Below are 26,817 nucleotides of genomic sequence, written 5' to 3'. Positions count from 1 at the left end.
ACAACAAACATACTATACAAAACTTCTATCAGAACTTAAAATTTAAATCAATTATTTGTATTGTACAGGTTACCAACAAACTAAACTGGTTTATAAAAATCCAACTAAAATAAAATTATTAAGATAAGATAAAGAACAGAAGCCAGGTTCAAAGGAGGGGGATAGAAATGGGGGGACAGGGAAATGAGAAGAGAGGAAGAGGAGGCAAGTGGGGGGGCCGATGGATTTAATAGGATTATCCACATACTTTCAGGAAAGCATCCTGCTGACTTCCAGTGCCGATATTTGTCTGACAATTAATTTGGCCGTGAAACTTACCCATAGCCCCCCTGCTAAGCCAGGCTTGGGTTCTAACCCACACAGCTCTGCTGATGTCACAGTGAGTCATTGGCAGACCAGGGAACAGAACCGAGGAGTCCTGAGTCCCAGTCCCAGTCCCGTCTCCAGCCACTAGACTTCACTCCTCCCTCAGCCAGAGCTGTGGATGGAGCCCAGGAGTTCCTGCTACTCCAACCACTGGACACACTACCTCATTCTGCAAGTGCAAATGGATTACGTCTGCTTTACGAAAACATGAAGATAACAGGAAAAGCAGCACGACTGGGGCAGCAGGTACACGGAGAGATCTCAGCAGTGCCCCGAGAGTGAAGACACACTTTGAACCCCAGTGGCCAGAGCTGAGGGTGGACTTTAATTTAAACATTCCCACCCAAGAGCCTAGCCTCACCTGTTAGCACCAGTCTCATCAGCATGTCCCTAATGAAGGTGTTATTGAGGATGTTCCAAAGCCACTTGAAGTGAGTCAGGATGAAGTGATAGAAGGCCGGGCTTGGTTTTATCATAATGTGGAGTCGTGTCCAAAACTCAGCTGGGAGGAAACAGCAAATTTATTACTAAGTAAAGTAAGGCGAACACTTTCCTCTGTAGTGACAGCTGCCAAAGTCCCGCTGACACCAGCATGCGGTCAGCCAGTAAGAGCACATGCTTATGAAACAATGCTCCTAACTTGCGTTCCATTGGCTGAGTGCTTTGCCACTCGTTGTGCCTCTGGGAGAGTCCTAGGGGCAGTGTTCTGAGCTGGGATTAGCTCCAACCCCTACTCGTGTAGTTGAATGAAGCCTTTTGCAGAAGCTGCTATTTTTCTACCTTGCCCCCGGGCCTCCATCCCAAAGGCAGAGAGGGAGGGTGAACTTACGCCAAGTGCAGTTAGTGCCGAAGTAACCTGTCCGGGTGCAGTCGCATTCATAGCTTTCCCTGCCGACCCTCATGCACACCCCTTTGTTCTGACATGGGTAATAGCAACATGGATTCACTAAGGGAAGAAAGAGAGAGAGGTTTCATTGTTAACCCATGGACATTACTTGATTTGGCAGCTCCTCGGTTTCCCATGGAGTGACATTTGCCCTTGAGCAGAGAGCCAGCATGAGGTACCACTTAAGTCCCACTTCAGCCCAGTGGTACCTAGGCCTTGTGAGATGAACTCTACCCTATGTGCTTAGCTGCAAATACCAGTCACTGCAAAGATTCCAACTAGGACATTCCTGGAAAGCATTTGTGGAGTGAGGAATCCAATCAAAGGCCACCAGGCTGCAGAGTGAGGTAAGCAGCATTTGTCCTACAATAGTCAGTGCATGATCATGCATTCTTAGAATGATATATGGGGCGGAGGAAGAGAAATATACGTTGGCTGGTGCTGGAGAGTTACTTGATGAGTCAAGCAAGGCAGAGAGAAAAGGGGTTCCCCCACTCCCTACATATAATGTCCAGTACTTTGCTTTCAGCTATTTTTGTTAAGCCCCCCAGAGGCTTTCAAGTTTTGTGCCTGTAAAGCAGATTGTATTATTATTTACTGTAGTAGCATGGCAGAAATATGTACAGGGAGGAGCAAAGCCCTGCACTAGCTGATATCAGCACCACATCCTTACAGGGGCATGCTAAGTACGTGTGCCCAGATTCCCCCCGCCTGCTTGAAAGGGGCACTCTGGGTGCAATGGTGCCTCCTCTCCTTTGCTGTTTGCCATGGGAATCACTCACCACTTGAAATAGGAGGCATTTATTAAAGGAAATGGTTACAGCCACAAACAGGCTTCCACATAGCTTGGTCCCAGTTTGGTTTCCTTTGTTTACCAGGGACCACACCCTGTCTGAAGCTTTATCCAGCACACCATGACCTCTAGTGGTTGAGTGATCTAGCTGCAAGGACACATATTATGCTCCCAGGGTCTGCTCTGCTATGAGATCAGGTCAGCACTCTAGGTTATCGTGCCAGGGGAATTAATTAACCTAAAATAGCGTGTTAGCAGAAACACCAGAAGCTGCAGCTCCCCAACACCCTTTCCTTATTATGAATGGATGGAAATGGCTGCTTCCTGGGTTGTTTCTCGCAGGGTCACTTCCTCTGAAACAGGAGGCTTAGTCACAGGCCATGATGTCTGGAGGCTGGAGATAAGTGAGCCAGCACTCCCCAGAGTATCCCACATCCCATGCAGAATCCACAACGCCTAAAGGATGTTCATTGAAAATTTACCATCAGCAAGTCACTCCAAGGGTGTTGGGGGCTCATGTGACATGGCAGGGAATGAGGCCAGGGGAGACCCTTACCCTGCTGCAATCTCCTGTGGTCTGGCAGATGGCCCCATGTTAGACCAGAGGCCATTTTTTCATTTCCTGTTTTCTTGTTCTCTTTCATTCTTCCTAGCAAGATCAGTGGCTCGAACCAACATTCTGCATCAATGAACTCTCAGGTTTCTGCCTGCAAAGCTCTGCCTGAGAGCACAGCTCGGAGCTGGGAAGGAGGCACGATAAGTTTCCCATGTCTTCGCTGAATGCTCCATACAAAGAGTTTTGACTTAATCTGTCTGTGTGCTAACGAGCTCCCAGGAAACCAGGCTAAAGGGAATCAGAGACACACTACAGGGCCTATGCTCTGCTCCCAAAGATAAGATCTCCTGTGGGTCCCAGCTGGTGCCTGGGAGGCATTTTGGGCACTGCAGTATTCTTCATGTAAAGCTGGGAGGTGGCAGAGAAGCAGGGACTTGCTGTGCGTGCATAGACTCGGGCATGGTCAGGACTCAGAGCTCTGGGTTATTAACCAGATTTGCCCCGGGCTGAAGTAATGCCCTCGCCGCCCTGTAAAAGCAGATCACAGGGTAAGCATGAAAAGAATGTGAAATGCAGCCAGAGACGCTGCTGAACTGTGGATGCTGTTACCATCCCCCCTCTGGGGCCAGGCACACCCAAGAACTTCAGGAGGCTGTTGCTTTCAAAAAAAGAAAAGGAGTACTTGTAGCAGGTGCCACAAGTACTCCTTTTCTTTTTGCGAATACAAACTAACACGGCTGCTACTCTGAAACCTGTTGCTTTCCAGGCATCTTGCATCCCCCCCACCCATTGCTTCCCTGGGGGGGAGGTTTTGTATCAATTCTGACATCGACACTGAGCACATGCCCAACGCTGGAGGCTATTAAGGGCCCGGCGCACTTCATCAGGGGCTATTAAACCCGTTGTAGTGATCGGAGTCTTCCCGCATTGACTAATGGATCCTTGTAGCATTATCTCATTTCACAGAGGGGGAAACTGAGGCAAAGAGCTGGGAGGTGACTTGTCTACGGCTGCACAGGGACTCGGGGTCTGAGCTGGGATTAGTGCCAGGAAGATTTTCAGTTGCTCAGCATGTCTCAGGATCGGACTGTCATGTCAAAGCTGCACTCTGAAGCCCAAGGGGCTAGCAGTTAATCCTCCTTGTGACCCTCAGCACCATGGCCTGGCCAGCTTCTGAGCTGGGATGGGTGCAAGGGTGCCTGGGAAGCTACAAGCAGAAACTGGTTCCAGCTAGAGAGAGAGACTCCCCTAGGGATAGGATTGTTGCATAAATGAAAAGCTTCCTCCCCTGGAGGCAGAAACCCTCTTTAAGACAATGTGCCACGTGCATGGTCTTGTCTTCAGCTGCAAAAGCCGGGCAGGGGGCTGCATGGCTGTGAGGGCAGGACCCTTACACTGCGAGGACACCTTGAGTCCTAGGTGTGAAGCCAGCCCATCTGATGTCTGTTGGGGGACCTTTGTGGAAGAAGTTGGTAAATCCCGGTTCATCTGCCAATTCACAGGGCTCTGCATGACAAAGAAACAGCATCACAGCTCTGGCTGCAAGATCCTTTATCAATCACTTTTGTAGCACTGTAAATTTGCAAACATAGATAGGCCACATTCCCTGCAATTTACGCTAGACAAACAAGGACACGGAAAGGGATAAAGATTTGAGAGGAAGTAGCCAGGGAGTGGATGGGTGATGGGGGACGAGAGAGGGGAGTTGGAAGGAGTTCTGCCAGGGTTGCTTAATCCAGTTAGCTCCGACTGTTGCATGCAAGTGTGCTCTGCTGCAGCCTCCTCCTGAATGTGTCAATGTGTGGGTGGAATTACTACGGAGTCCCGAGGTACTGGAGAGCTTGCAGAACAGGGGTACTATTGTCAAAGGGGCGTTTGAAATGCTGTATCTGTCGTCCCATTCCTGGAGACACTTTGGCAGGCGATGGTTGCTTAGACACTAATAATGGAGAGAGGTGAGAACAGCTCACGGAAATTTGGTTAAGGATTTTCAATGCAAATTAGCTCTGCAAGCTCCTTGTCCTGCGAGGAAAGGCTAAGTGCAGATGGTCTTTTCCAGGAGACGGTAGTGGAGACTGGAGAGGAAGCAATTTGTGGAAGGTTTCCCTTTTTTTGAGTCCTTCAGCTCTAGACAAACCTGCTTCAGTTAAGACCTCAACAAACAGAGTTGAGATGTGATACAAACGGCCTTTGGAATCGCAGGCCTCTTGCAATCATCCCTTCCCTTGAGGACAGGCCGTGATTGCGGTGATACTGGTAGAGGATGCCATGTTGACAATTGCTTGGACTCTCCTTGGTTGCAAGCACAGATCAGGTTTTCCCTTTCCCCAGTAACATTGGGTCAAGTGTTAGAATTATCTGAAGCCCCAAAGAAGAACCAATCCAAATCTCAGCTGTCCCTCAGCAGAAGTTCATCTCATTCACACACTCAATGGTAACACGACAGTTCTTGATTGCCAGACTCAACGAGAAAACCATTTGGGGAACAGAGATGTGAGACACTCGGCCCCTGGAGTGCTTGTTAGGAATCATTGTCTCTCAGCTGCTAAACCTCCCTGGGGGTCCATTGAAGCTAACAGAATTCTGCCAATCTACACTTGCTGAGCAAGTGGCCTGGAAAGATCAGGGCTGTGAATGTCCACAACAAAAGCATCTGCTTCTCCTTCCATCCCTCTCGCTGAGAGCAAGATCTCCAAAGGCACAGGGGGCAGGTAGGCGCCCGTCCCCTACTGAAAGGCAGTGGGAGCTGGGAGCCCAACCCTCCTTTTGAAAATGACCTCTAAAGCCTGGCAGCAGCCACCTGGATGACAGTGGTTCGTCACACGTTCCCTGTGGATAGTGGTGATAACGCTGCAGTACAGTTCTCCTCTCTGATTGAGCACCCCGGCCCAGAACTGAGTCACCTTTATCCTGGGCTTCTACCTCATCCCAAGCAAAGCTCCTGAGAAGCAATAAAGTTGGGGTAAAGTAAACTCCCAAGGGCCAGGAAGTGTAGTGGTTGGATCAGAATAAAAGCAGCCAGAAAGAAGGGCTGTTCCAACTCTCCCAAATCTGGGAGGATGTTTTAACTGCAGACGTGGTGGAGTGACTCCAAGCCTATGTAAACAGTCTTTGTTCATAAACACTGGATGCCTTAAAAGGGCTCTCCACGGCAAAGGCTGAATATTTCTGCTACTCTCTAGATTATTCCACATCTGGTGGTAGACAATGAACTGGAAACAAATGTGATCCCTGTTTAAACACTAACCCCGCAGCCAAACAGTGATGTCACTGTGGGGCCTTTGCACAGCCCTGCAGCAGCTTGCATAGAGAGCATCCACCATCCACCATCCCAAGGCAGGGCAGCATCTAAAACCCAGGAACAGCACTGTCCTTAGCCACTGAGGTTTCTCAAACCTTTCCACACTGCATGGTCACAGAGCAGTGTCACAGTTCGTGGAGTCAACACAGATTCAACCCTGTCTGAGTTGGCAGCCAAAGAAAGAATAGCTTATCGTTGCCATGGAGAGCAATATCTGAGGAAATGTGGACCATGTCTCTAGACACATTTGGATAAAAAGTGTTGAGTTGGTTCAAAGAATGCCAGATCTCCATTCCACCCAAAACTCCTCTTTTCCTTTCCCCTCCAAGCCCCAAGCCTCTCTTTCCCTATTCATCTACTTCTTTTCCTATTTTATCACTGTTTCACCTACCCTAACATGTTATGTCTATGCCGGTGCAGCTGGCTTAGTGTTGCCTGCTCTTGCAGCTTAAACATGTTGTAAAGCTGCGTGATCGTATAATTGGATTGGAGGCCCCGCGAGGCGTCCAGTACTGGGAAATGTACACACGCTGTAAGTCAGTCACCTTTTTGTGCTGTTCACTGCTTCTCTATGAAAATTAGTTTAGAAAAGAGAGTCAGCATCAGTGACACGTGACTGCGTCAAATTACTGCAGACAAAGTGGGGCCTGATTCGCGTTTGCTCCGAGGCCCCTTTCCGCTGCTTCAGTGCCATAAGGACGCCTTAAACTGCGCAGCACCAGGCCCGGTGAACAGGCCCCTTTCAGCAGCTTCCTGGCCCGCAGAGGGCTGCTGAAACAGCTTTGTGCCCACCACACTCCCAGTCCTGGCGTAGGAGACGTGTCTGGGACGGGGGTGGAGGAAGAGGGGGTAGCCAAAGCACCATGCTTTCCCACAAGTCTTTTTTGCCTCTGGTCCATAGCCACAGGCAGCTCAAGTGTCCCTTGGAGCAGGCCTGAGGCAGGACATTCCCACGCAACCCTGGCTCCTCCAAGAACACAGGCCAGGAACAGCCCGTGGTCTCTGAAATCAGCCGAGGGGACCCGTGTCAACGAACTGCGACGCAAACTCAAAGGGCTCTGACAGACTGTTCACCGCGATCCATTCACCAGGCGTGTCAGGAGGAAGAAGAGTACAGGCAAGCTGAGCTCTCCCCCTGGAAAACAGTCTGTTACGCTCATCCCCTGGCACAAGATGAACGAACAGCCCGTGACTCTCCGTTCTCTTGTAGGACAATGATGGTTCGTTGCCATTCTATCATGACACTTGTCCCAGGCTCTCTGAGTGCTCAACAAATGCTTATTAGTCCTCACGATGTCCCAGTGTCGGGGCATTAGTCATGTTTTGTATATGGGGAAACTGGCACAGAGAGGTTCAGTGACTTGAGCACAGTCACACAAGGGGCGGAGCTCGGAGAAGACCCCGCATCCTGAGTCCTCATGCTGAGCATTAGACACCATGCTTCATATTCCACCTATAGGCACACACAACTTCTGTCCCTTGCTGCCCGCTGACCTTTTTCCAGTTCTAGCTTTCATCCAGTTTGTCTTTACTGGCTCTCAGCTGCCTGGAATTACTGAAAGGCAAACTGCACAAGCGTTGGTGATAGAACAGTACCCACTGCTGTCAGTGGGTCCTGATGCCAGTGTTGCCAACTCTTGCACTGTTTAGTGTTTTACTCAAACCCCCCCAGCTCTTGGAGTCATGTGAGAAGCTGGATATGAGTCAGCAGTGTGCCCTTGTTGCCAAGAAGGCCAATGGCATTTTGGGATGTATAAGTAGGGGCATTGCCAGCAGATCGAGGGACGTGATCGTTCCCCTCTATTCGACATTGGTGAGGCCTAATCTGGAGTACTGTGTCCGGTTTTGGGCCCCACACTACAAGAAGGATGTGGAAAAATTGGAAAGAGTCCAGCAGAGGGCAACAAAAATGATTAGGGGACTGGAACACATGACTTATGAGGAGAAGCTGAGGGAACTGGGATTGTTTAGTCTGCGGAAGAGAAGAATGAGGGGGGATTTGATAGCTGCTTTCAACTACCTGAAAGGGGGTTCCAAAGAGGATGGCTCTAGACTGTTCTCAGTGGTAGCTGATGACAGAACGAGGAGTAATGGTCTCAAGTTGCAGTGGGGGAGATTTAGGTTGGATATTAGGAAAAACTTTTTCACTAGGAGGGTGGTGAAACACTGGAATGTGTTACCTAGGGAGGTGGTGGAATCTCCTTCCTTAGAAGTTTTTAAGGTCAGGCTTGACAAAGCCCTGGCTGGGATGATTTAATTGGGGATCGGTCCTGCTTTGAGCAGAGGGTTGGACTAGATGACCTTCTGGGGTCCCTTCCAACCCTGATATTCTATGATTCTGATATTCTATGACTACAAGAGAAACTTAGCTTCCATTTACAAAAGTGCTAAGTTTCTAGCCCTGATGGTTGTGGAGAAAATCTTGAAAACGTGACACCCCGCCCCACCTGCAAGGCTCAAAAACAACAAAAGGTAAATAAAAAAAAATAATTTTTAAAACCTTGTAAGTTTTAAGCCAATATCATGATTTTGGGGGGGCTGTCTTGTGACTTTTGAACCTCGGGGGTTGGTGATACTGTAACAGTAAAGATAAATGCAAAGTACTTCATTTCAGAAGGAAAAATCAAATGCATGACTGTAAGATGGGGAATAATGGGTAGGCAGCAGTATAGATGAGAAGGATCTGGGGGTTAGAGTGGATCACAAACTGAATATGAGTCAACAATGTGATGACCTTGAAAAATAGCTAAGATTCTGGGATGTGTTAACAGAAATATCGTATGTACGACTCGGGAGGTAACTGTCCCGCTCTGCTTGGCGCTGGTGAGGGCTCAGCTGGAGCACTGTGTCCAATTCTAGGTGCCACATTTTAGGAAAGATGTGGCCAAATAGGAGAGAGTCCAGAGAGCAACAAAAATTATAAAAGGTTTAGAAAACCTGACTTGTGGGGAAAGGTTAAAAAACTGGACATGTTTAGTCTTGAGAGAAGAAGACTGCGTGGGGACCTGATAACAGTCTCCCGATATGTTAAGAGCTGTTAGAGAGAAGATTGTGATCAATTGTTGTCCATGTCCACTGAAGGGAGGACAAGAAGTAATGAGCTTAATCTGCAGCAATGGAAATTTAGGTTCAGTGTTAGGAAAAACTTTCTAAGGCTAGTTAAGCTCTGGAACAGGCTTCCAAGGGAGGTTGTGGAATCCGCATCACTGGAGGTTTGAAGAACAGGTTGGACAAACCTGTTAAGGAAGGTCTAGGGTTCCTTGGTATTGCATCACGTCAACAAAGGGGGCTGCACTTGATGATTTCTCAAGCTCCCTTCCAGCCCTACAGGTCTATGATTCAATGACTCTCTTGCCATGTGGCAGGGGTATAACCTTTGTAACCCTGACCCAGGTCATGTGGCTGGGGCCAGGTAAGAGTGGGGCTGGGAGGAGTGGGTGTCCCACCTTCCTACAAGCACTGGGACAGGAAGCAGTGCCCTTGGTGTCTTATTTCAGTCTATAGGATAAATCTCGGCCAGAGCATGAGCTGCTTTTTCTGCAATGTGGCAACTTCTGAAAACCTGATTTAGGTCTATGTCTGTTCCAACACCCTTTGGGATGCTCCTAGATCTGTATTTTTGCACTTTAGAAGTGTATCTGTCAGTACACTTAAAAAAATCCCCAAACCACACAAACACCCTATTTCCGCCCGCAACACAGAGCCAGCTTGGGAACAAAGCTCCCCCTGCTGACCAGCTAGGTCTGCCTGGAAGAAGAGCCATTGGAGGAAAAGAAACATCTCTCACAAGTAACCAGGAGAACAGAAGAGTCTGGGGAGACAACAACCTGTCCACTCATGAGTGCCACAACGGGGCACGGGAATACAGAGAGAAAGCTTTCCACAGCTTTGCCAGGGGCAGGTTCAGTGCACAGTTCACCGTTTGGCAAAGTCGGACCCAGTATGTGATGGGTAAAGCATTTCGGGCCATGTTCTGCTCTCATTCTGCTCTCGAGTGTAAATCCGGAGTCCTTTGAAGTTATACAAGAACAGCGTCTGGGCATGGGCCACTCCCAATTCAGCTGGCCAGCAAGGAGAGGCATGTCAGTGAGCTGCATAGCTGTGGAATTTTGATGCAAGCAGGCTTCCAAGCCAGGTCAAACAGGTGGATTCTGCAGCATGCTCTGAATGGGGCCAGGTGCTGGCTTGGGCTTATGTCCATGGATGGCTCATTGAGTTACCTGGGCTGGGAATTCTCACAGATCGGCGCAGTCCATGAGGAGGCAGAGAGCAGCGCATGCCAGTGGAGTCGGGGAGAGAGTCTCACATACAGACAGTTTCCGGCAAGCAGAGAGGATCTGTTGCAGGAGTTCCGTCACTACCGCCTCCATCCCGTTCCTGAGATTCTCCATAACTGGGGTCACGCTCTCACTTACGCCCCAAGTCACTCCCTGTCTGTAAGCCTGCGTTTAGAACGTCCTCATCTCCAGCCCGCGATGGCCTCTCTCCAAACTGCATTGCTGATGCCACGTAAACCATTTAGCTGCACTGAGCCATATCAGCGCCTCGGTGGGAGGACAGCTGGGTGGATACACAGGGGTCACCATTCAAAATTTCCATAAGGGGACAATATCCTGCCTGAGAGCCATGGCCAAACCAACATGAGGGTGAGTCAGGGAGCACAGCATGTAGGGCCCGGAGCAGGTTGCTCAGTGGAACATTCCTGGTTTATACAGTGGTTTGATGGTAAATAGAGACACAAACCAGAGCGAGTTATAATTAGCATGGTTCAGAGACTTCCTTGGATGCATATTAAAGGCAGCTGGTGTGATGCAATGCCTTTTTGCCGTATACACGTTCCAATGCACAGTGAGCCTTTGGTCTCGTAGCCGCTAAACTCAATGAGATTCCCGGTCTCCCAACTGTTCCGCAGATGTTGAGTATTATGTTTCGTCAATGCTGTGAAACTAGGGATGCTTGGCAGGTTTGGGGCTTGAGGCTGCAATTTATAAGCTTTTAAAAATAAGGATGAAAGGGTTGAATTAATGGGAACCAGTGTGTGACATCCAAACCCAAAAAGAAACAATGGAAACAGGCAGCGGCTCGGCCCAAGGGCTCTTAGAACGTAAGGTGCTGTAGTAACAGGAACCAGCCTGCCCCAGGTGCGTGATACTGCCAGCCAACACCCCTGATGAGGGACTGGCAATTTCACGGTCCTCTCAGTTTCCCGCTTGGAGATCCAGATTGGAGGATCTAGGAGGCCTACAGCCATGGTGCCTGAGAAACATCTTTGAGCACCAGATTCGGTGAGGACAGACAGGCCCTGAAGGGGGGATTTCTCTTCTCCTATTGCTGGAGATTGAGCCCTTTGCTTTCACTCCAGTCTTGCTGGAGTGAGAGTAATGACAGTGGAGAGGGAGTGGCCCTGGAAGGCTATGCAAGGGCTCAGGAGCCAGTGTGTCAGTCAGCGCTCCTGGCCTGCCACGGTCCCGCTGGGATGAGTGTCAGCCAGCACGACTGGGCTCAGGACCCACGGACCCACATGCTGCTCTCTGGGGCAGCTTGCCACTCAGCTGAACACCAGCCGAACGGGCCTGCCCTCAGACCCTGCGGGATGGGCACAGGAGCAGAGCCTGGCTAGCCTGCCCCAAAATGTGTCTCCTTGAGGACTGGCTGAAGCACCCCCAAATTGCCAATCCAGAGCACAGCAACAGCCGGGGCTTGTCTCCCCTCCTGCAGCACAAAGCTGACACCCCCAGGGCCTGATCTGAAGACCAGTGGAGTCTTCGCTCTCTGTCCAGTGACTTCAATGAGCTTTGGACCTGGCCCTTATTGCTCACCGCTGCTCTCTCAGGGTCTGTCTTCCCTGCAGTTACCGCAGGCTCTCAGCCAGCTGTTGTCCCAGCCACCTCTCCTCCACACACACAAGCATCTTACTCGAGTTTACTAGTGCTTTCAGGCCTGGCTGGGGGGTTGGAGCCCGCATGCTGCTTCCGCTCAGGCTGCCAACCAGCCCACTTTGCACTGACAATGTAGGCTAAGCCACTGAAGCGCTGGTCGACCCTCCACGCCTCCCACGATTCAATTCCTGCAGGTGCCCAGGACAGATGGGTTCTCCCTCAGTTCCCTGGAAAAGGATCATGGAGTGGCTCAGCTCACTGCAGCACGAAGGACCATGAGATATGCCCCCACAAGTCCTAGTGCCGCACCCGAGTGAGGGCAGCAGCAGTGGGGATGCAGTAACTCGGGGAGGACTTTGCAGCCGGCGGCTCACGCCCAGGCTAGGCTAAACACCGGTGCTCAGACCCCACGGCCGAGCACCCAAGTTAACGGCAGTGAAGACACATGCTCTGAGCGCTCCTCTCTCTAGACCAATGGAGACCAGGAGAAACCCGACAGGAGGGCACCACTACCGCCCCCTGCGCGCCAACGTCACGTCTAGCCAGCGTGAGGATATCTCTGGGCAAACGGCTGCTGGCTAGCGCCGAGTTCTGTGCGTGGAAGGCAGGGCAGGCACACACCTAAGAGCAGAGACCAGCACTCAGTGTTCCCGCGGGCTGCACGCCACAAGGGAAGCCTTTGTAAATATTAGTCTTACAGGCAGGTCCTGCAGAAACCATACATGACGAAGGAATGTGCAGCCTCTTCTCAGGACTCCTTACTGTTGCTGTAAAAATAGACAGCCCAGGGGCCCAGCAGCTCGGCATGGTCATGGACATGAAGACCAGGACACGAAAAGGCAGGCAGACATGGGGCCGTCCAGGCTGTCAGCTCCTAACTGTAGCAGCAGCTGTTCACAGCCAGAGGACCTGTCTGTGGAGAGGCAGAGGCCCAAAGGGCAGCCCCTCCCCACTTGCACTAAGCACATCACACAGCAGTTGCTGCCCAGGGCAATGAAGTAAAGGAGCCAAGTAGGAGAACTCTGCGAGCTACGGACGGGTGGGCAGGAGACCATGAGCTCGGACAATGTGCGTATTCCAGCAGTACGGTAACAGCAGGCAGGTTTCTTCCTGACCCCATTTAGTGGTCAACTCACATCACCTTGAGGTTGAGAATTGAAACTTGCCACGTGTATCCCCACTCATGTAACTGCAGTTGCTGTTTTTTATCAAACTGTTTTGTATACCCCGGGGAAGGTATTTGCTTCAATAATATCTGGCAGCAGCAAACGCCACAGTTACTCGTATTCTGCATTAAGCATTATTCTGCTGGGTAGAGCTCGCTCTGGGTCTGTCTGGGCTGGCAGCTCTCTCACCTCTTTGCCGGAGGGCCTGAGTTTACATCCCGCACCAGCACTTGGCCTGGTGGCCGGTGCTTGACAGTACCGTGGTGTAGGGTTAGGTTGTGTTGCACTGTTGGAAGTGCTACCCGGCAGCCCTTCAGATGTGGCCCTGAGGAAGAATCCGATTTGCTGTGCCTGCCTGCCTGCCTCCTGCAGAGCAGTCATGACATGGTGCCACTCCCCTGCCTGCATGGTGCTTTCCTTCAAAGAATGCTCGGAGAGGGCAGCCAGAACAGCCCAATAAGCAGGGGGGCGAATTATTTAATGGTGAAGAAGGGGAAACGATGATGCGTAGTGCCCAGAAACATGCACCTATCGTCATCCTGATCTCAGCAGAGCTGTAACAAGATCCTCATATTCCCAGCTGCCTAAGTGAGAGCTGCAGGCCAGAACGGTGGAGCTGGGACCGACATGTAGCTCTGGGCTTCAAAGCCCCTGAGCATTACAGAGGAAGGTGAGGAAACTGAACAGGAATGAAATTCTTGGCAAGAAAAAATGGCTCGGACACATCACTCTCACTGAATGATTCTCCCCCCTCTCTAACCCTGGGGCACGTGAATAAACTGCTGGGGCAGAGTACAGTACAGGCCAGTGGCACTGGCCAGCCAGCACAGCTCAGCAGAGGGCATGAGACCCATTTTGGGTGCATGCAGGTTCCCAGGGTTCAGGAGCGTTGGCTTCTTATCTGGCCAGTGACCCTTTCTCCTCTTCTGTAGACCAGCTGCAGTTTGTGCCTCATTGTTCCCAGGCATTGCAAATGAACCAATCCCACTGACCCACAGGGAGGAGACCCTGCCTGAGGAGCTGCCCCGATGCTCCTCCCTGCCGCCGCCGAACCTGCCGTTCCCCCCATACCAGCCGCACAGTGCCGGTATTATTGAATCTTATTTACAGATGAGTAAACAGTCCCTTGGCTTTACAGGGCAAATGCTTCCCTCAGTATCAAATACGCTGCGGATCAGCTCTTGCTATTCCTTGCGCAGGCTCTGAGAAATGTCTGCCAGGAGAGTTTGGCTTCACTCATCTACCCAGCCCCCTGGGCTCAGCCCCAGCTTCTCCTCTCTCCCTGCTATTTATCTCCTTCCCCTGTTCCTTACTTGGTAGCTTCTGCCCCAGGCCACCTCCCTGCATGTCTCCTAGTTTGGTTCACCATGCACATAGATTCATAGGTATTAAGGTCAGAAGGGACCATTATGATCATCTAGTCTGACCTCCTGCACAATGCAGGCCACAGAATCTCACCTACCCACTCCTGAAATAAACCTCTCATCTATGTCTGAGCTATTGAAGTCCTCAAACTGTGGTTTAAAGATCTCAAGGTGCAGAGAATCCTCCAGCAAGAGACCCGTGCCCCACGCTACAGAGGAAGGCAAAAAACCTCCAGGGCCTCTTCCAATCTGTCCTGGAGGAAAATTCCTTCTCGACCCCAAATATGGCGATCAGCTAAACCCTGAGCATATGGGCAAGATTCACCAGCCAGATACCCAGGAAAGAATTCTCTGTAGTAACTCAGATCCCACCCCATCTAACATCCCATCACAGGCCATTGGGCCTATTTACCATGAATATTTAAAGATCAATTAAATGCCAAAATCATGTTATCCCATCATACCAGCTCCTCCATAAACTTATCAAGTTTAATCTTAAAGCCAGATAGGTCTTTTGCCCCCACTGCTTCCCTTGGAAGGCTATTCCAAAACTTTCCTTACCTCTCTGGTGTAGCAGCAGCCGATAGAGCCGGTAAATCCCCTCCCTGGCATGCCAGCTGGTGTCATAGAATCATCGAAGATTAGGGTTGGAATCTCATCCTCGAGGCTCCTAGGCCGCACCCACCCTTGCGCTTGCACCGGGGCTAGCTTTCCTGCCGAAGCTCAGGGCAGAGACAGATCTTCAGATACCCTGCTACAGTCGGAGCCAGCGCACTCCCTCGCAGACCCTGCTCTCTCTCGGAGGACAGCGTGCCCCACTACTTCCTGCCAAGTTGGCTCCAGCTCCCTTAGGCTCCACTCCCCACCTCGGAGTGCTCTTGTTGCCTCCCTGAATGTCCCCACTGCAGCGCCCTCCTGCCAGAGAAGTGCTCCTGGGCACTCTTTTCCTGGCGGAGTGACACACCCAGCCATTCTGCAAAGCTCCTGCCTCCCTGCTGTACCCAGTGAGTGGTTGTCAGGAAGCTGGAGGCAGGAGGTTCCTGTCTCCCAGCATATCCAGCCCACGTCCTAGTTACCCAGCACCATACACCCAGCTGCTGCCACTGCAAATTCAGACTCCAGCCCACCTCTCTCCTCCCGGCCCCTCCTCAGACCTTACTAGTGCTTGTGAGAGATGCTGGCAGGCAGTGCCGCAGCCCAACGGCCTGTGTGCACAGGGCAGGGACACTTGGGTTCCCCTCAGCGTGTCCCACCCTCTGAAATGGAGGGACCCGTTGCAGGAGGCAGATGGCAAGTTGCTCGTCATCGCCCTTTCAGCCCCTGGCCTGTCTGTTGAAATGACCAGTTGGTGGTTTTGTGACGTGGGTGACTGTCCAGAGGGGAAATAAACAGACTGTTTCCCCGACCCCAGGTCACCCCCGCTCCCTCCCCCCCCGAGGCACAGAGGCCACCAGACAAGAGGGGGGTCCCATCCTCCTCCTTCCTCTGCCAGCTCCCCAGCTCCAGACAGGGGCAGTGAGGCGGGGAGAAGAAATTACTCAAATGCATCTCAACTATTTTAAAACTTTCTTCTATCGACTTTTAGGAAGTAAAAAGCCCCAGCCAAGCTGTCGCTTTCCCATGGGCTTTGAGGAAGTCTCTCTAGGGGGCTGGCTGTGAGGATGGGCCCCCTTTGTCTTCCTGCCTTGCAGGTTTGCGGAAGCTGCACTGAGCTGCTCCTAGGGAGGACAGAAATGTGACAGCTTATGGCACTGTCCAGCCCAGCGTGGTCTCTCCTGGAGAGGGATTAGAACATAAGAACGGCCCTACTGGGTCAGACCAAAGGTCCATCCAGCCCAGTATCCTGTCTGCCAACAGTGGCCAGAGCCAGGTGCCCAGGAAGGATGAACAGAACAGCTGTGACCTACCCCAGCTTTGAACTGGTCTCTGGAGAAGAAACCTACAGTTCTTCCCAATTGTCTGTGCCCTGGCCTACTGCAGAAGCCATCCCACCTCTCTGCAAGAGAGCAGGTTCGCAGTAGCCGGATGTAGCCTGGGCTGATTCCTGTTAGATTTCTCCAGCCCAGCCTTTGGACCTGTGTCCTGGCAATCTGCTGCATGGCTCTTTGCTCTGCTCTCCTTGTGTGGATGGTAAGAGTCACCCCTCACCCATCTCAGAGCTTGGGCCCATTTTCAACCTCACACACTGCGTGAAAGCAGTACAAAGACAAAAGCTCTGGGGTGAGGGAGGGAATTGGCCCCTTCCCTCCATCGCCCACTTTGCTACCTTCCTTCTTTTCTTTGTTCTCTTGGGTGAAAGGAAGCAGACTTAAAGTGAGTGTGGCTACACTGCAGTGTAAACCCAGATTTACAATGGCTGGACCCGGGTCTTGCAACCGTGCCAACGTGTCCACACTGCACTATGCAGCCCTTCTGACTCAGGTGTGCAGCTTGAGCTGCATCCACACCAGTGATGAGCTGCCAAAATATTAACAACCAGTTCCCTCCTCACCCCACGAGGGGGTCATGGCCCACCCCCACCCCCCGGGACCCCTGCTCCATCCAACCCCCCGCGTTCCTTGATGCCCCTGCCCCATCCACCCCCCTCCCTGTCCCCTGACTGCCCCCAGAACCGGGCAAGAGGGTCTCATGGGCCACCGTAGTGGGTGCCCACCCCACCCCTAAGAGCCAGAGGGACCTGCCGGGGGGCGAGGTGGGGAGTCCCAGTGGTGCTTACCTGGGGCAGCTCCCAGGAAGCATCCGGCAGGTCCCTCTGGCTCCTAGGGGCAGGGGAGTGTAGCTAAGGGGGGAGCAGGGGGAGTGGCCGCTCCCCACACTGATCATATCACAACACCAGTTCTAAAAGGGCTTCTAAATTTAACAACTGGCGAAAAATGGCACCTTCGGCACCAACTCCGTGGGTGCTCCGGGGCTGGAGCACCCACGGGGAAAATTTGGTGGGTGCAGAGCACCCACCGGCAGCTCCCCACCCCGCGCCCGGCCCCAGCTCACCTCCGCTCCGCTCCACCTCCACCCCTGAACGCACCGTCCCGCTCTGCTTCTCCACGCCCCCCCCACCCTTCCCCCCCGGCTTCCCGTGAATCAGCTGTTCGCGTGGGAAGTCTGGGAGGGCTGAGAAGCAGGCAGCAGCTTCGTACTCAGGCCCAGGGTGGCAGAGGTGAGCTGGGGCGGGAAGCGGTTCCCCTGCGTGCCCCCCCCCATCCCGGGTTACCTGCTGCAGCACGGGGGGGCCCTCCTCGCTCACCTCCACCTCCCTGGGCCCGAGCACGAAGCCACCGCCTGCTTCTCAGCCCTCCCAGACTTCCTGCCGAACAGCTGATTCACGGAGGTGAGCTGGGGCTGGGCACGGGGCAGGGAGCTGCCGGTGGGTGCTCTGCACCCACCAAATTTTCCCTGTGGGTGCTCCAGTCCCAGAGCACCCATGGAGTTGGCACCTAAGGTGCCACTTTTGGCCGGTTGTTAAATTTAGAAGCCCTTTTAGAACTGGTTGTCTCTCACGGGACAACCGGTTCTAAAAGGGCTTCTAAATTTAACAACCGGTTCCAGCGAACCGGTGTGAACTGGTCCAGCTCACCACTGATCCACACTGCAAAATGACAGGGCTTGGATGCAAGTCAGAGTGAGACTTGGGGTCTGACACCCCCCACCCCCAGCAGGGTCCTAAGACCAGGGTCCTGAGTGCTTGCTAACCCTGATTTGTGTGTGGACGGAAGGAGGATTGGGCTCAGACCCGAGTCAGAGCCCAGGCTTAGTATGCAGTGTAGACAGTGTGATATTCTGTACCTTGGAGGAGCACCCTATAGCCCCCATATTCCTCATTTATATATGACTGTGATCTTACATATAAAGCTTGTAAGGTATCAGGGGAAAGGTTATGATCTGCTGAAAGTCATTTCTCTATCCAGATATGTATATCATTAATGCATATGAAGTTATGAGAATTGTGTGTATGGTTGTCACTAAAACATACTGTAAATTGGGGAATCAGCCAGATATTAGCTCCCCAGAGGCAAGAGCAAGGAAAGTAACCAACACCCAGGCTGAGTATCAATCAACCCATCAACAACCATTATCGAGCCAGGGAACTATGATGTAATGACTCACCTACATGAGGCCACACCAGGGGAATTGCTCAACCTTGCCTGGATACTCAGCAATGCACCCAGACATGCCTGGACTTGTGTACTCCAAGCACCTGGACTGAGGGTATAAAACATACACAGTGGCCACATGCTTGGCCTTTTCTCCTTCACCCACCTACGCTGCAAACAACAAGGACACTCTGAAGACTCCAACTGAGGGGAATGGCACAGATTTCAAGGATGAAATCTGTATATTAAGGACTGTGATATCCAGTGGGGTGAGAAAAACTACTTTGACTAGTTGTTGCCCAGTCTAATAGGGTTGAGAGTTTAGATTGCGTGCTTATATTTTATTTCTTTTGGTAACTAACTCTGACTTTTTGCCTATCACTTAATATCACTTAAAATCTATTTTTATATTCAATAAATTTGTTTTACTGTTTCTCTCCACCAGTGAGTTTGTATGAAATGTGTGGCAAATCTGCGCAGGTTTTGCAAAGACTGGTGTATGTCCACTCCCATTGATGAAGTGGCGGACCAATTAATAAATCTGCATAGCCCATCTTGAGCAGTGCAAGACGCTATATTCCTGAGGTGCAGTGCTGGGAACTGGGGGGATTTCACTGCTGCCTTTCTCTGTGTGATTCATGAGTGGCTCTGGGAGCATTCATGCAATCTAGCTGGGTGTGGGGCACTATTCCCTCTAAGCTGTGCGCGTGTGTGCACGCACACAGATCCTAAGCCCCGCGCACACGGCAAAACACCACACGCACAACAGTTTGCACAGAAGAAATTTTTTGCACACACGGCCTGTCAAAAATTAGAGGGAACATTGGTGTGGGGCTCCACATGCTGTTGTGCTGAGTGATCACAGCGTCTGGAGGGGTTTGCTGCTGATCACTAGCAAGGCATTGTGAGAGACAGCCCAGGCTGGAGAGAGTTAAGGGGGCACAGCAGTCCCACAGTCCCAGGCTGCACCCCGGGGAGCCCATCACAGACAGACCCTGTCACACTTTGCCCATCCCTGAACAGTCACAGCAGGGCAGCAGCAACGTAAGTTTCCATCCCTGATACGCCACACCCCTGCCTGGCAGGGATCACCCCGAGGGAAGTGCCATCTGCATGGCCCATGCACTCCCTGGCTTCTCCAGCAAAGACCCCAGCAAATTCCACATGGGCAAACAGTCACTGCATGATCATGGGCCTCCTGTCCTGAAGGCCCACGTGAACCCAAGACCTGGATCCCTTTGAGTGAACCAGTCCCCGGCCACCTGTCTTCTTTCTAGCACACACAGTGCCAGGACATTCCCACTTTGGGGGCTATTGTTTGTCACGACGGAGGAACACACCTTCCACGAGAGAGCAAGCCCCCTTCGGCCTCCCCCACCCCAGCACACGCAGACCGGCGCAGACAGAACCAGAATGGGGTCCTAAGCTAAGACCGAATGGCTAGGCAGCAGTTCTGCGGAAAAGGACCTAGGGGTGACAGTGGACGAGAAGCTGGATATGAGTCAGCAGTGTGCCCTTGTTGCCAAGAAGGCCAATGGCATTTTGGGATGTATAAGTAGGGGCATAGCGAGCAGATCGAGGGACGTGATCGTTCCCCTCTATTCGACATTGGTGAGGCCTCATCTGGAGTACTGTGTCCAGTTTTGGGCCCAACACTTCAAGAATGATGTGGATAAATTGGAGAGAGTCCAGCGAAGGGCAACAAAAATGATTAGGGGTCTGGAACACATGAGTTATGAGGAGAGGCTGAGGGAGCTGGGATTGTTTAGCCTGCAGAAGAGAAGAATGAGGGGGGATTTGATAGCTGCTTTCAACTACCTGAAAGGGGGTTCCAAAGAGGATGGCTCTAGACTGTTCTCAATGGTATCAGATGACAGAACGAGGAGTAATGGTCTCAAGCTGCAGTGGGGGAGGTTTAGATTGGATATTAGGAAAAACTTTTTCACTAAGAGGGTGGTGAAACACTGGAATGCGTTACCTAGGGAGGTGGTAGAATCTCCTTCCTTAGAGGTTTTTAAGGTCAGGCTTGACAAAGCCCTGGCTGGGATGATTTAACTGGGAATTGGTCCTGCTTCGAGCAGGGGGTTGGACTAGATGACCTTCTGGGGTCCCTTCCAACCCTTATATTCTATGATTCTATGATTCTAAGAGCTCTGGTGAGTGCTCGGTGATGGCTGGAAAGGAAATCATGGGGCTCCTGCCATGGGGCTCCGGAAGCAAATTTTTCTTCAGCTTTGGGCAAACCCAGTTTGCGACAACATGCTCCCAGCCCAAACCTTCTCTTCAGCTGAATCCCACAGTGCAGCAGGCTCTGGCCAGCTTACTTCACAGTTTGTCCCGTTCCCCTCCCCCGGACAAACATCCCTCCCCCCTGGACAAACACCCCACCCACACACACATGCTCTAACACTTCCTTTTTCTGGCTGGGACAGAAGACAGCAATGTCGAAATGCTACAGGAGTGAGTGAGCCTGTCCTGGGGATGCGGAGAGTCCCTGACACAGAAGGTTTGCCTGCTTCAGACGGGCGTCTGGGTCATATCTACATTAGGACGCTTTGCTGGCACAGGCGTCCCGGGATACCGTACCAGCAAAGCACACCTAGTACAGACACAACTATACCTACACCGCTATAGTAAAACCACTAGGGACTTCTGCTGGCGGAGCCATGGCGGTCATGGATCACACCTCTTCACCCCCCTGAGCCACACAGCTATGCAAGCAGAAGCCTGTAGCATAGACCGTAGACACTAGGGTGATGGTAGATGGGCAGGACTTCCCAGACCACCTCCTCTCTTGAGCTTTGGATATCCCTGCTTATAGCAACACTAGATGGAAGAAGGGAGAAGCATCAGGGCTTCTCTTTCACCTTGGAGGCACTCAGATACTATGGTACAAAGCCCTTTGACAGAGAAATGAACAGAGTTCAGCAGATACAAACTGGGAGCTGAACTCCCCCATAGTTGATGGGTGGATAGATCTGGCAGGTCAGGTTAGGGCCCCTGGCTGGAGAATATGACAGGGTTTGTTTGTATAAAACACACCTGAGCCCATAGGTCATTGTAGGAAAGAAAAATAATCTAAAGAACTTGGGTTCTCTGAGGGTTTTTTCCCCTCGTACCTTTTTAAATGTAAACCCCTGGGTTTGGTAAAGGCCATTGTTTTCCAGCAGAAAATCAGTGCGTTCTGAAACGTTCCATGGCCTAAGCATTCTGGAATGGTGGTTTTGTTTGAGGAAGGATGGAAAATTACCCCCTTAAAAACGTGCTTGAATTGATTGTTCCCGCCGAGGGAGGACCCAGAGGAAATTCAACTCTGAGATTCGCTCCAGGCCGAGACAGCTGGTTAAAACAGGGCTCCACGGTCCATTCTGGAGCAGCGCTTGCTGCTGCCCATGCCACCTCTGGCCTTCCAGAAGTGTCAGCCCGGCGTGCGGGGGGCGTGGGAGCTGGTGCCGACGCGGTGGGAAGTGGCTGTCTCTGTCTGAGATGGGCCGTTGCAAAGCAGAACAACACAGAGACTTTAGTAAGGAAACAGCCTGAGGCAGCACCCAGGGTGTTATCTGGGGCCGGAAGCAGGTAGCAGCCCGTGTTACAAGCTGGCTTCCTCGCCTAGTGGGGCTAGCATTCCCTCTGAAGAAGGAGAGTCAGTGTGCGCTGTTGTCAGCACTAGACTGACAGCTCTGACCTCAAGACCGAGGCCAGGACTCTGTTCGTTTCAATGGCAGCTTGGCCTGAATAAAAACCAGGTCAGAGCTCAGTGAGGACTGTGGCCTGTAGCCCTTTGTGGGGATTTTTCTTTTGTGTGTTTTGGTTCCTTACCCTCACTTCCCTCTGAACTTAGCTGCACGATGCCCCCACTCCTGTCCCCTGCAGGATGTTACAGCTCAGCCTCCCTGCCGGACCCGGAGCTGGGATGAAGGCTGGATATTGCCCGTCATGTGAAGAAAGGGTGAATGGACAGCCATATTTGCATCTGGCTGGGACAGCCGCAAGGTGAGCCCTAGGTATTTGCCAGAGGGGTGCAAGGCAGCCTCGGGTCTGGAAGCACCGTGCACAGCGGCCAAGTCTGGTGGGAGCAGACTGGGAGAAAAGCCTGTGGAGAGGGAGCTAGGACACGTGTTGCTGCCCAGTTAAAGCCCCTTCTGGCAGCACAAGCCCCCTCGTCTTCCCCGGTCCCTGACTGGTGCACGGCAGGCGGCGATAGGCTCTTCAGACTGAGGATGGCACTGGCTACAATTTGGTCTAGTTTATGCCCATTAGGTGCAGCCTCTGCGTAGCAACGGTACATACTGACGCTGCTGCCCTGACAGCCCCACAGAGCCTGCTTGGCAGATACACACCTCCGCTTTGTGTGCTTTCCCTCCCTCTCCTCTGGATGGCCCTGCCTTTCCCTCCAGCCGCTGGGTCCTGCTTGTTATTTTTCCTATTGCATTCGCTTTGCTGATTCCAGGACCTGGTGGGAAACGCTGCCAAGATCTGCCAAGAAGGGAGCCCTAATCCAGCCAGAGCCGCACAGGCTCCAAGGGGCGTTTAGTGGGAATATGAGACTGGGCTGGAGACCTAACTCTCTCCTCGCGACAAGGAGCACAGTGGTGCCACTTTCAGTGGAAACATGGGGGAGACGCTGTTTCCTGGACTCGTCTGTCCTGGAGCAGAGGGAGCCCGTTGCTGCAGGAATTGCAAACCAGCCTGGACAAAGCACTCAGGAACATACTGAAGGGGAAACATCATCACTGGGTCATGCCAGGGCAAAGGAAACGCAGGACGGATCTGGTCACTGCCCCCCTCCTCTAGCTTCTAGCACCTGGTCTCTGTCTGCAGCCCTGAACCACCCTAGTGTGGACAGTTGCTTACAGCACGAGCCCCTAGGGAGCTATTTTTCCTGGCTCCTTTACTTAGGGCAAAGGAGAGATTTCCCCCAGGGCCATGGCTGACCAGTGGGGCCCTGAAACCCACGTTTGTGGGTCGATTAATAGAAAAATGCTGCCAAAAATGACAAGAAGGAACACGCACAAACCTGGAGTGATGTTCTGGCTTCTGCTACCCCCCAACCCTCCTCCCACACATTCTCCCTCCAGGGTCCGTGCCCCACGCCCGTGTCCTTCCCGCCCCTCCAGGGTCCGTGCCCCACGCCCGTGTCCTTCCCGCCCCTCCGGTGTCCGTGCCCCACTCCGGTGCCCTCTGTAGCGTGCAGTAGGGCCCTGCCAGCTCTGGGTACGTGACTGTAGAATACTGCAGTGCTGTTTATTAGGGCCCCCACTTCATACTAATCCGCTCCCCAGCAACAAAGCCAGGAGCCCATCCAAGTGCAGCCCTTTGCACTGCCAGATGCTCCTCAGAAAACACTAACACCTGCAGAGCGAGCATCCTTCTCTTGTGCCTGGGGAGCCCCAAGGTGCTGGGCTCCAGCAGAGCTGGGGTGTCCCCAGGGCAGGGAGGGAAGGTCTGGTCCTAGCGCAGCCAGAGCTGATTCCTGTGCTAAGCAGGGTACAGTACCTGTGCGGGGGCTCGCCCGGCTCTCACACACACTCAGCAGTATCACCAGTGCGAAGGAGAGACGCAGCCCTGAAATGCAGAGAGGAAAAGCCTGGGTAGAGAATGTCTGGAAGGGAGAGGAGTGGGGGAGCCAGGCCAGAGCACCCCTACTTACGGGTCATAGCGAGAGAGTCGCTCCTGGCAAGTTCCAACAGCCCTTCTGTGGCTGCCTCTGGCTTCTCTCCTTGCTCAGCAGCGGTGTCCTGCCTCCTCCTCCTCTCCCCACTCCCACTTCTTCTTCCCCTCTTGCTCCTCCCCCCCCGCCCCAGCTCACTGCTAGGAGGGGTTTCTTCACAGCCGGGGCCAGATGCCTGCTGGACCCTTCATCGCTCGGGGCTGGCATTGTTGGGGCTATTGCTATGCCAGCAAAAGCCCTGGTGTAGATGCAGTTACACCAGCTTGTTGCAGCGAGGGAACCCATCTAAGTTATATTAGCAAAAGTCATTGCTTGCTAAGCTGCAGCTACGCAGAGGGGTTTGCCAGGCTGGCGACACCAGCAAATGTTTTCCAGTGCAGACTAGGCCTCTTCCGTCCTCTCTCTCCAGCTACGCCGTCCCCCCTTTCCTTCCCTCCCCCTCCCTCCTCTGCTGCTTTCCTAAGGCATCCTGTCCATCCTGACCTTCCCAGCTTGCCCCACTCATTAGGTTTAACCTGCCCCTCCCCAGCCCAGTCTCTGTGGCCCTTAGGACACCACTGTGTGTATGTTTCCTCCAGCTCCAGTGTTTGGAGCCCATGATATGTTTCAACCCTAGGAGCCTGGCTGCCTCCACCTGTTTGCAAGAAGCTCAGGACCAAGAGTGCGCGTGTGCTGTGCAGAAGGGTCTCACTCGCTCTCCTAAAACTGCTTCCAAGTCTTGGCATGCAAGTCCCTGAGTCCCTGTATTTTCCACAGACCCAGGGCACCTCCTAGCAAGGGATGCCTGAGGGCCAGCCCATGGCACGAGCTTTGCTGGAGTTTCTTCCGTGAGGTGAACGTACTATAAATGGAGAGAGTTAAAGTGACTCAGGCTGGGACTGGGACCCTGCCAGGGGATTTTTCAGGGAGCAAAGGACATGGTGCGCACAGTGAAACAGACCAATCTGCCCCTCCGTTCTGGCCTCCTTTCGTCAACCTCAGGCATTGTCATGTGCTTTAAGAGGGCATCAGCGGCTCTGCAGTGTCCTGACCAGTGCTGGGATTTGGGGGAAGTGCACTGCTCATTGCAGTTGCTGAGTGGGGTAGGCTGATGGGTGGCGAAACTCTTATAATGCTACTGGGTATAAGCTGCACTCACTCCCACACCGCTCTCTGGGTGTCCTTGCCCCAGCATCAGTGGGCCAGGGTGGCATTCCCTTCTAAGACCTTGTTTCTTGGATGCTTCTAACCTTCTCCATAACATTCTCGCAGGACTGACATTTCCTACACTGCAAATCTCAAGGCTACTGTTGAGGGAAATCTTTCGGGCCACCTTGTAAGTTACACAGCTAGGAATAAAATATTGCACCATATCTGCAGCCACCTTGGGGACGTCACTGTTGTCACTGTGCTGCGTGCTGCGGCTGTGCAGAACTGCTCAGTGATGGCAGGCCTAGAACTCAGATACTCCTGCTCCGCAGGACTGGTCATTAGCTGTATAGGGCCCATGACACATAGTTAGGCAGTTCTGATTCCACCCAGTAGAGAGCAGTCTCTCTCTCTCTCTCTCTCTCTCTCTCTCTTACACACTTTACTTACAGTGCTATGCCCTGGATTTCAAGGGGTCTTTGCAGAGCGGCGGTCACTAGTGCAGCACATCAGGGTGCAGTCCTGTGGTGATGGTTTAGTCCATGCAAGAGCCCTGGAGGAGCTAGGAAATGACACACTAACAGCTCTGGTAATAAGTGGTGAAGATCAGGCCTGAAATCCTGGGCCTCATCCAAGGAGGCCTTGGTCCCAACAGGCCTCCCTTTGAACTGTTGTCATGGAGGCTCTTCGCTAACCCTGCCCAGGCCCCTGGGACTGACTCTCGAGGGAAGGGGCCCTCAAGGTGAGGGGTGGGGGCATCCTGGGTCACTTGAAGGCTCCGGAAAGGAGATGAGTTTAGCAGTAAAACCATAAAATGTTGGGCCGGGGGCTTCTCATTGGACACAGGCCATCTTGACTTTCCTCTCCACATGCAGGTGTCCCTGCACTATACTCCGAGGCTCCTGGGGCTCTCAGCCCAGCTAAAGCAGCAGGAGGCCAGGGTGTTGAGAGGAAGGATGGTGTAGTGGTTAGAGTGCTAGCCTGAGACTTAAGAGAGCTGGGTTTAATTCCCTGCTCTGCCAAGGCTTCCTGTGTGCCCTTGGGCAAGTCACTTAGCCTCTGTGTGTGTGTGTGTGTCAACTCCTTCTCTGTACAAATGGATAGTAGCCCTGCCCTGCCTCACAGGGGTGTTGTGATGAGAAAGACTGCGAGGGTCTTAGCAACTCCAATGATAGGGGTCATGTTATTACCTAAGCAGCTTGTAATCTGTGGCCTACTGGCTCTTGATGCCTCCAGGCCAGGCTCTGAGAGGAGCAGACCCTCTGGGGATGTCTCAGTGGCTGGTTGCATTCACCAGACCTGCTCATTGCTCTGTTGTGAAGCCAGGGCTTTAAAACTGGCAAGATGGGCCTTGCAAGCTACAGGCAGGGCTGGCCTAGGGTGAGAGCTGCCCACACCGTAGGCTGGGCTGGAGCCACTCCTGCTGGGCTGGAGCCTGACCTCTGAGCTGCTGTCTGAGTTTTGTGTGCTTTGCCCAGATGGTTCCTGTTGGGGCTCTGCAGAAGTGCACTGTTAAGACTATCTGGTGCTGCACCCTCCCTCTGCTGGGCTTTATCAAGCCTTTGCCTATTCTTCTCACCCTGGCAGGAAGCTCTGCATGGGGCTGGATCCAGGCA

General features: G+C 52.6%; 1 protein-coding gene across 3 annotated transcripts in view; it reads right to left on the bottom strand.

Moving 5' to 3' along the window:
- Nucleotides 1-24,153, bottom strand: part of PTGS1 (prostaglandin-endoperoxide synthase 1) — a 36,391-nt gene extending 12,238 nt beyond the window's left edge. Inside the window, exons 1-4 of one of the 3 annotated variants that reach the window (XM_048822324.2) lie at nt 24,053-24,153; nt 23,899-23,967; nt 1,196-1,312; nt 728-868 (exon numbers count right to left, since the gene is read on the bottom strand). In XM_048822324.2, the coding sequence (XP_048678281.1) occupies nt 728-868; nt 1,196-1,312; nt 23,899-23,967; nt 24,053-24,059 (334 nt within the window). In that variant the 5' untranslated portion in view covers nt 24,060-24,153. The remainder of the gene's footprint in view (nt 1-727; nt 869-1,195; nt 1,313-23,898; nt 23,968-24,052) is intronic. The other 2 variants (XM_048822325.2, XM_048822326.2) reach the window with 2 other exon arrangements.
- Nucleotides 24,154-26,817: the final 2,664 nt, after the last annotated feature.

This window comes from Caretta caretta, chromosome 16 (genome assembly GCF_965140235.1).
Source record: "Caretta caretta isolate rCarCar2 chromosome 16, rCarCar1.hap1, whole genome shotgun sequence".
In the NCBI taxonomy this organism is placed as follows: domain Eukaryota; kingdom Metazoa; phylum Chordata; order Testudines; family Cheloniidae; genus Caretta; species Caretta caretta.
Note: the sequence above shows the minus strand (reverse complement) of the source record. Positions and strands in the feature narration are given on the sequence as shown.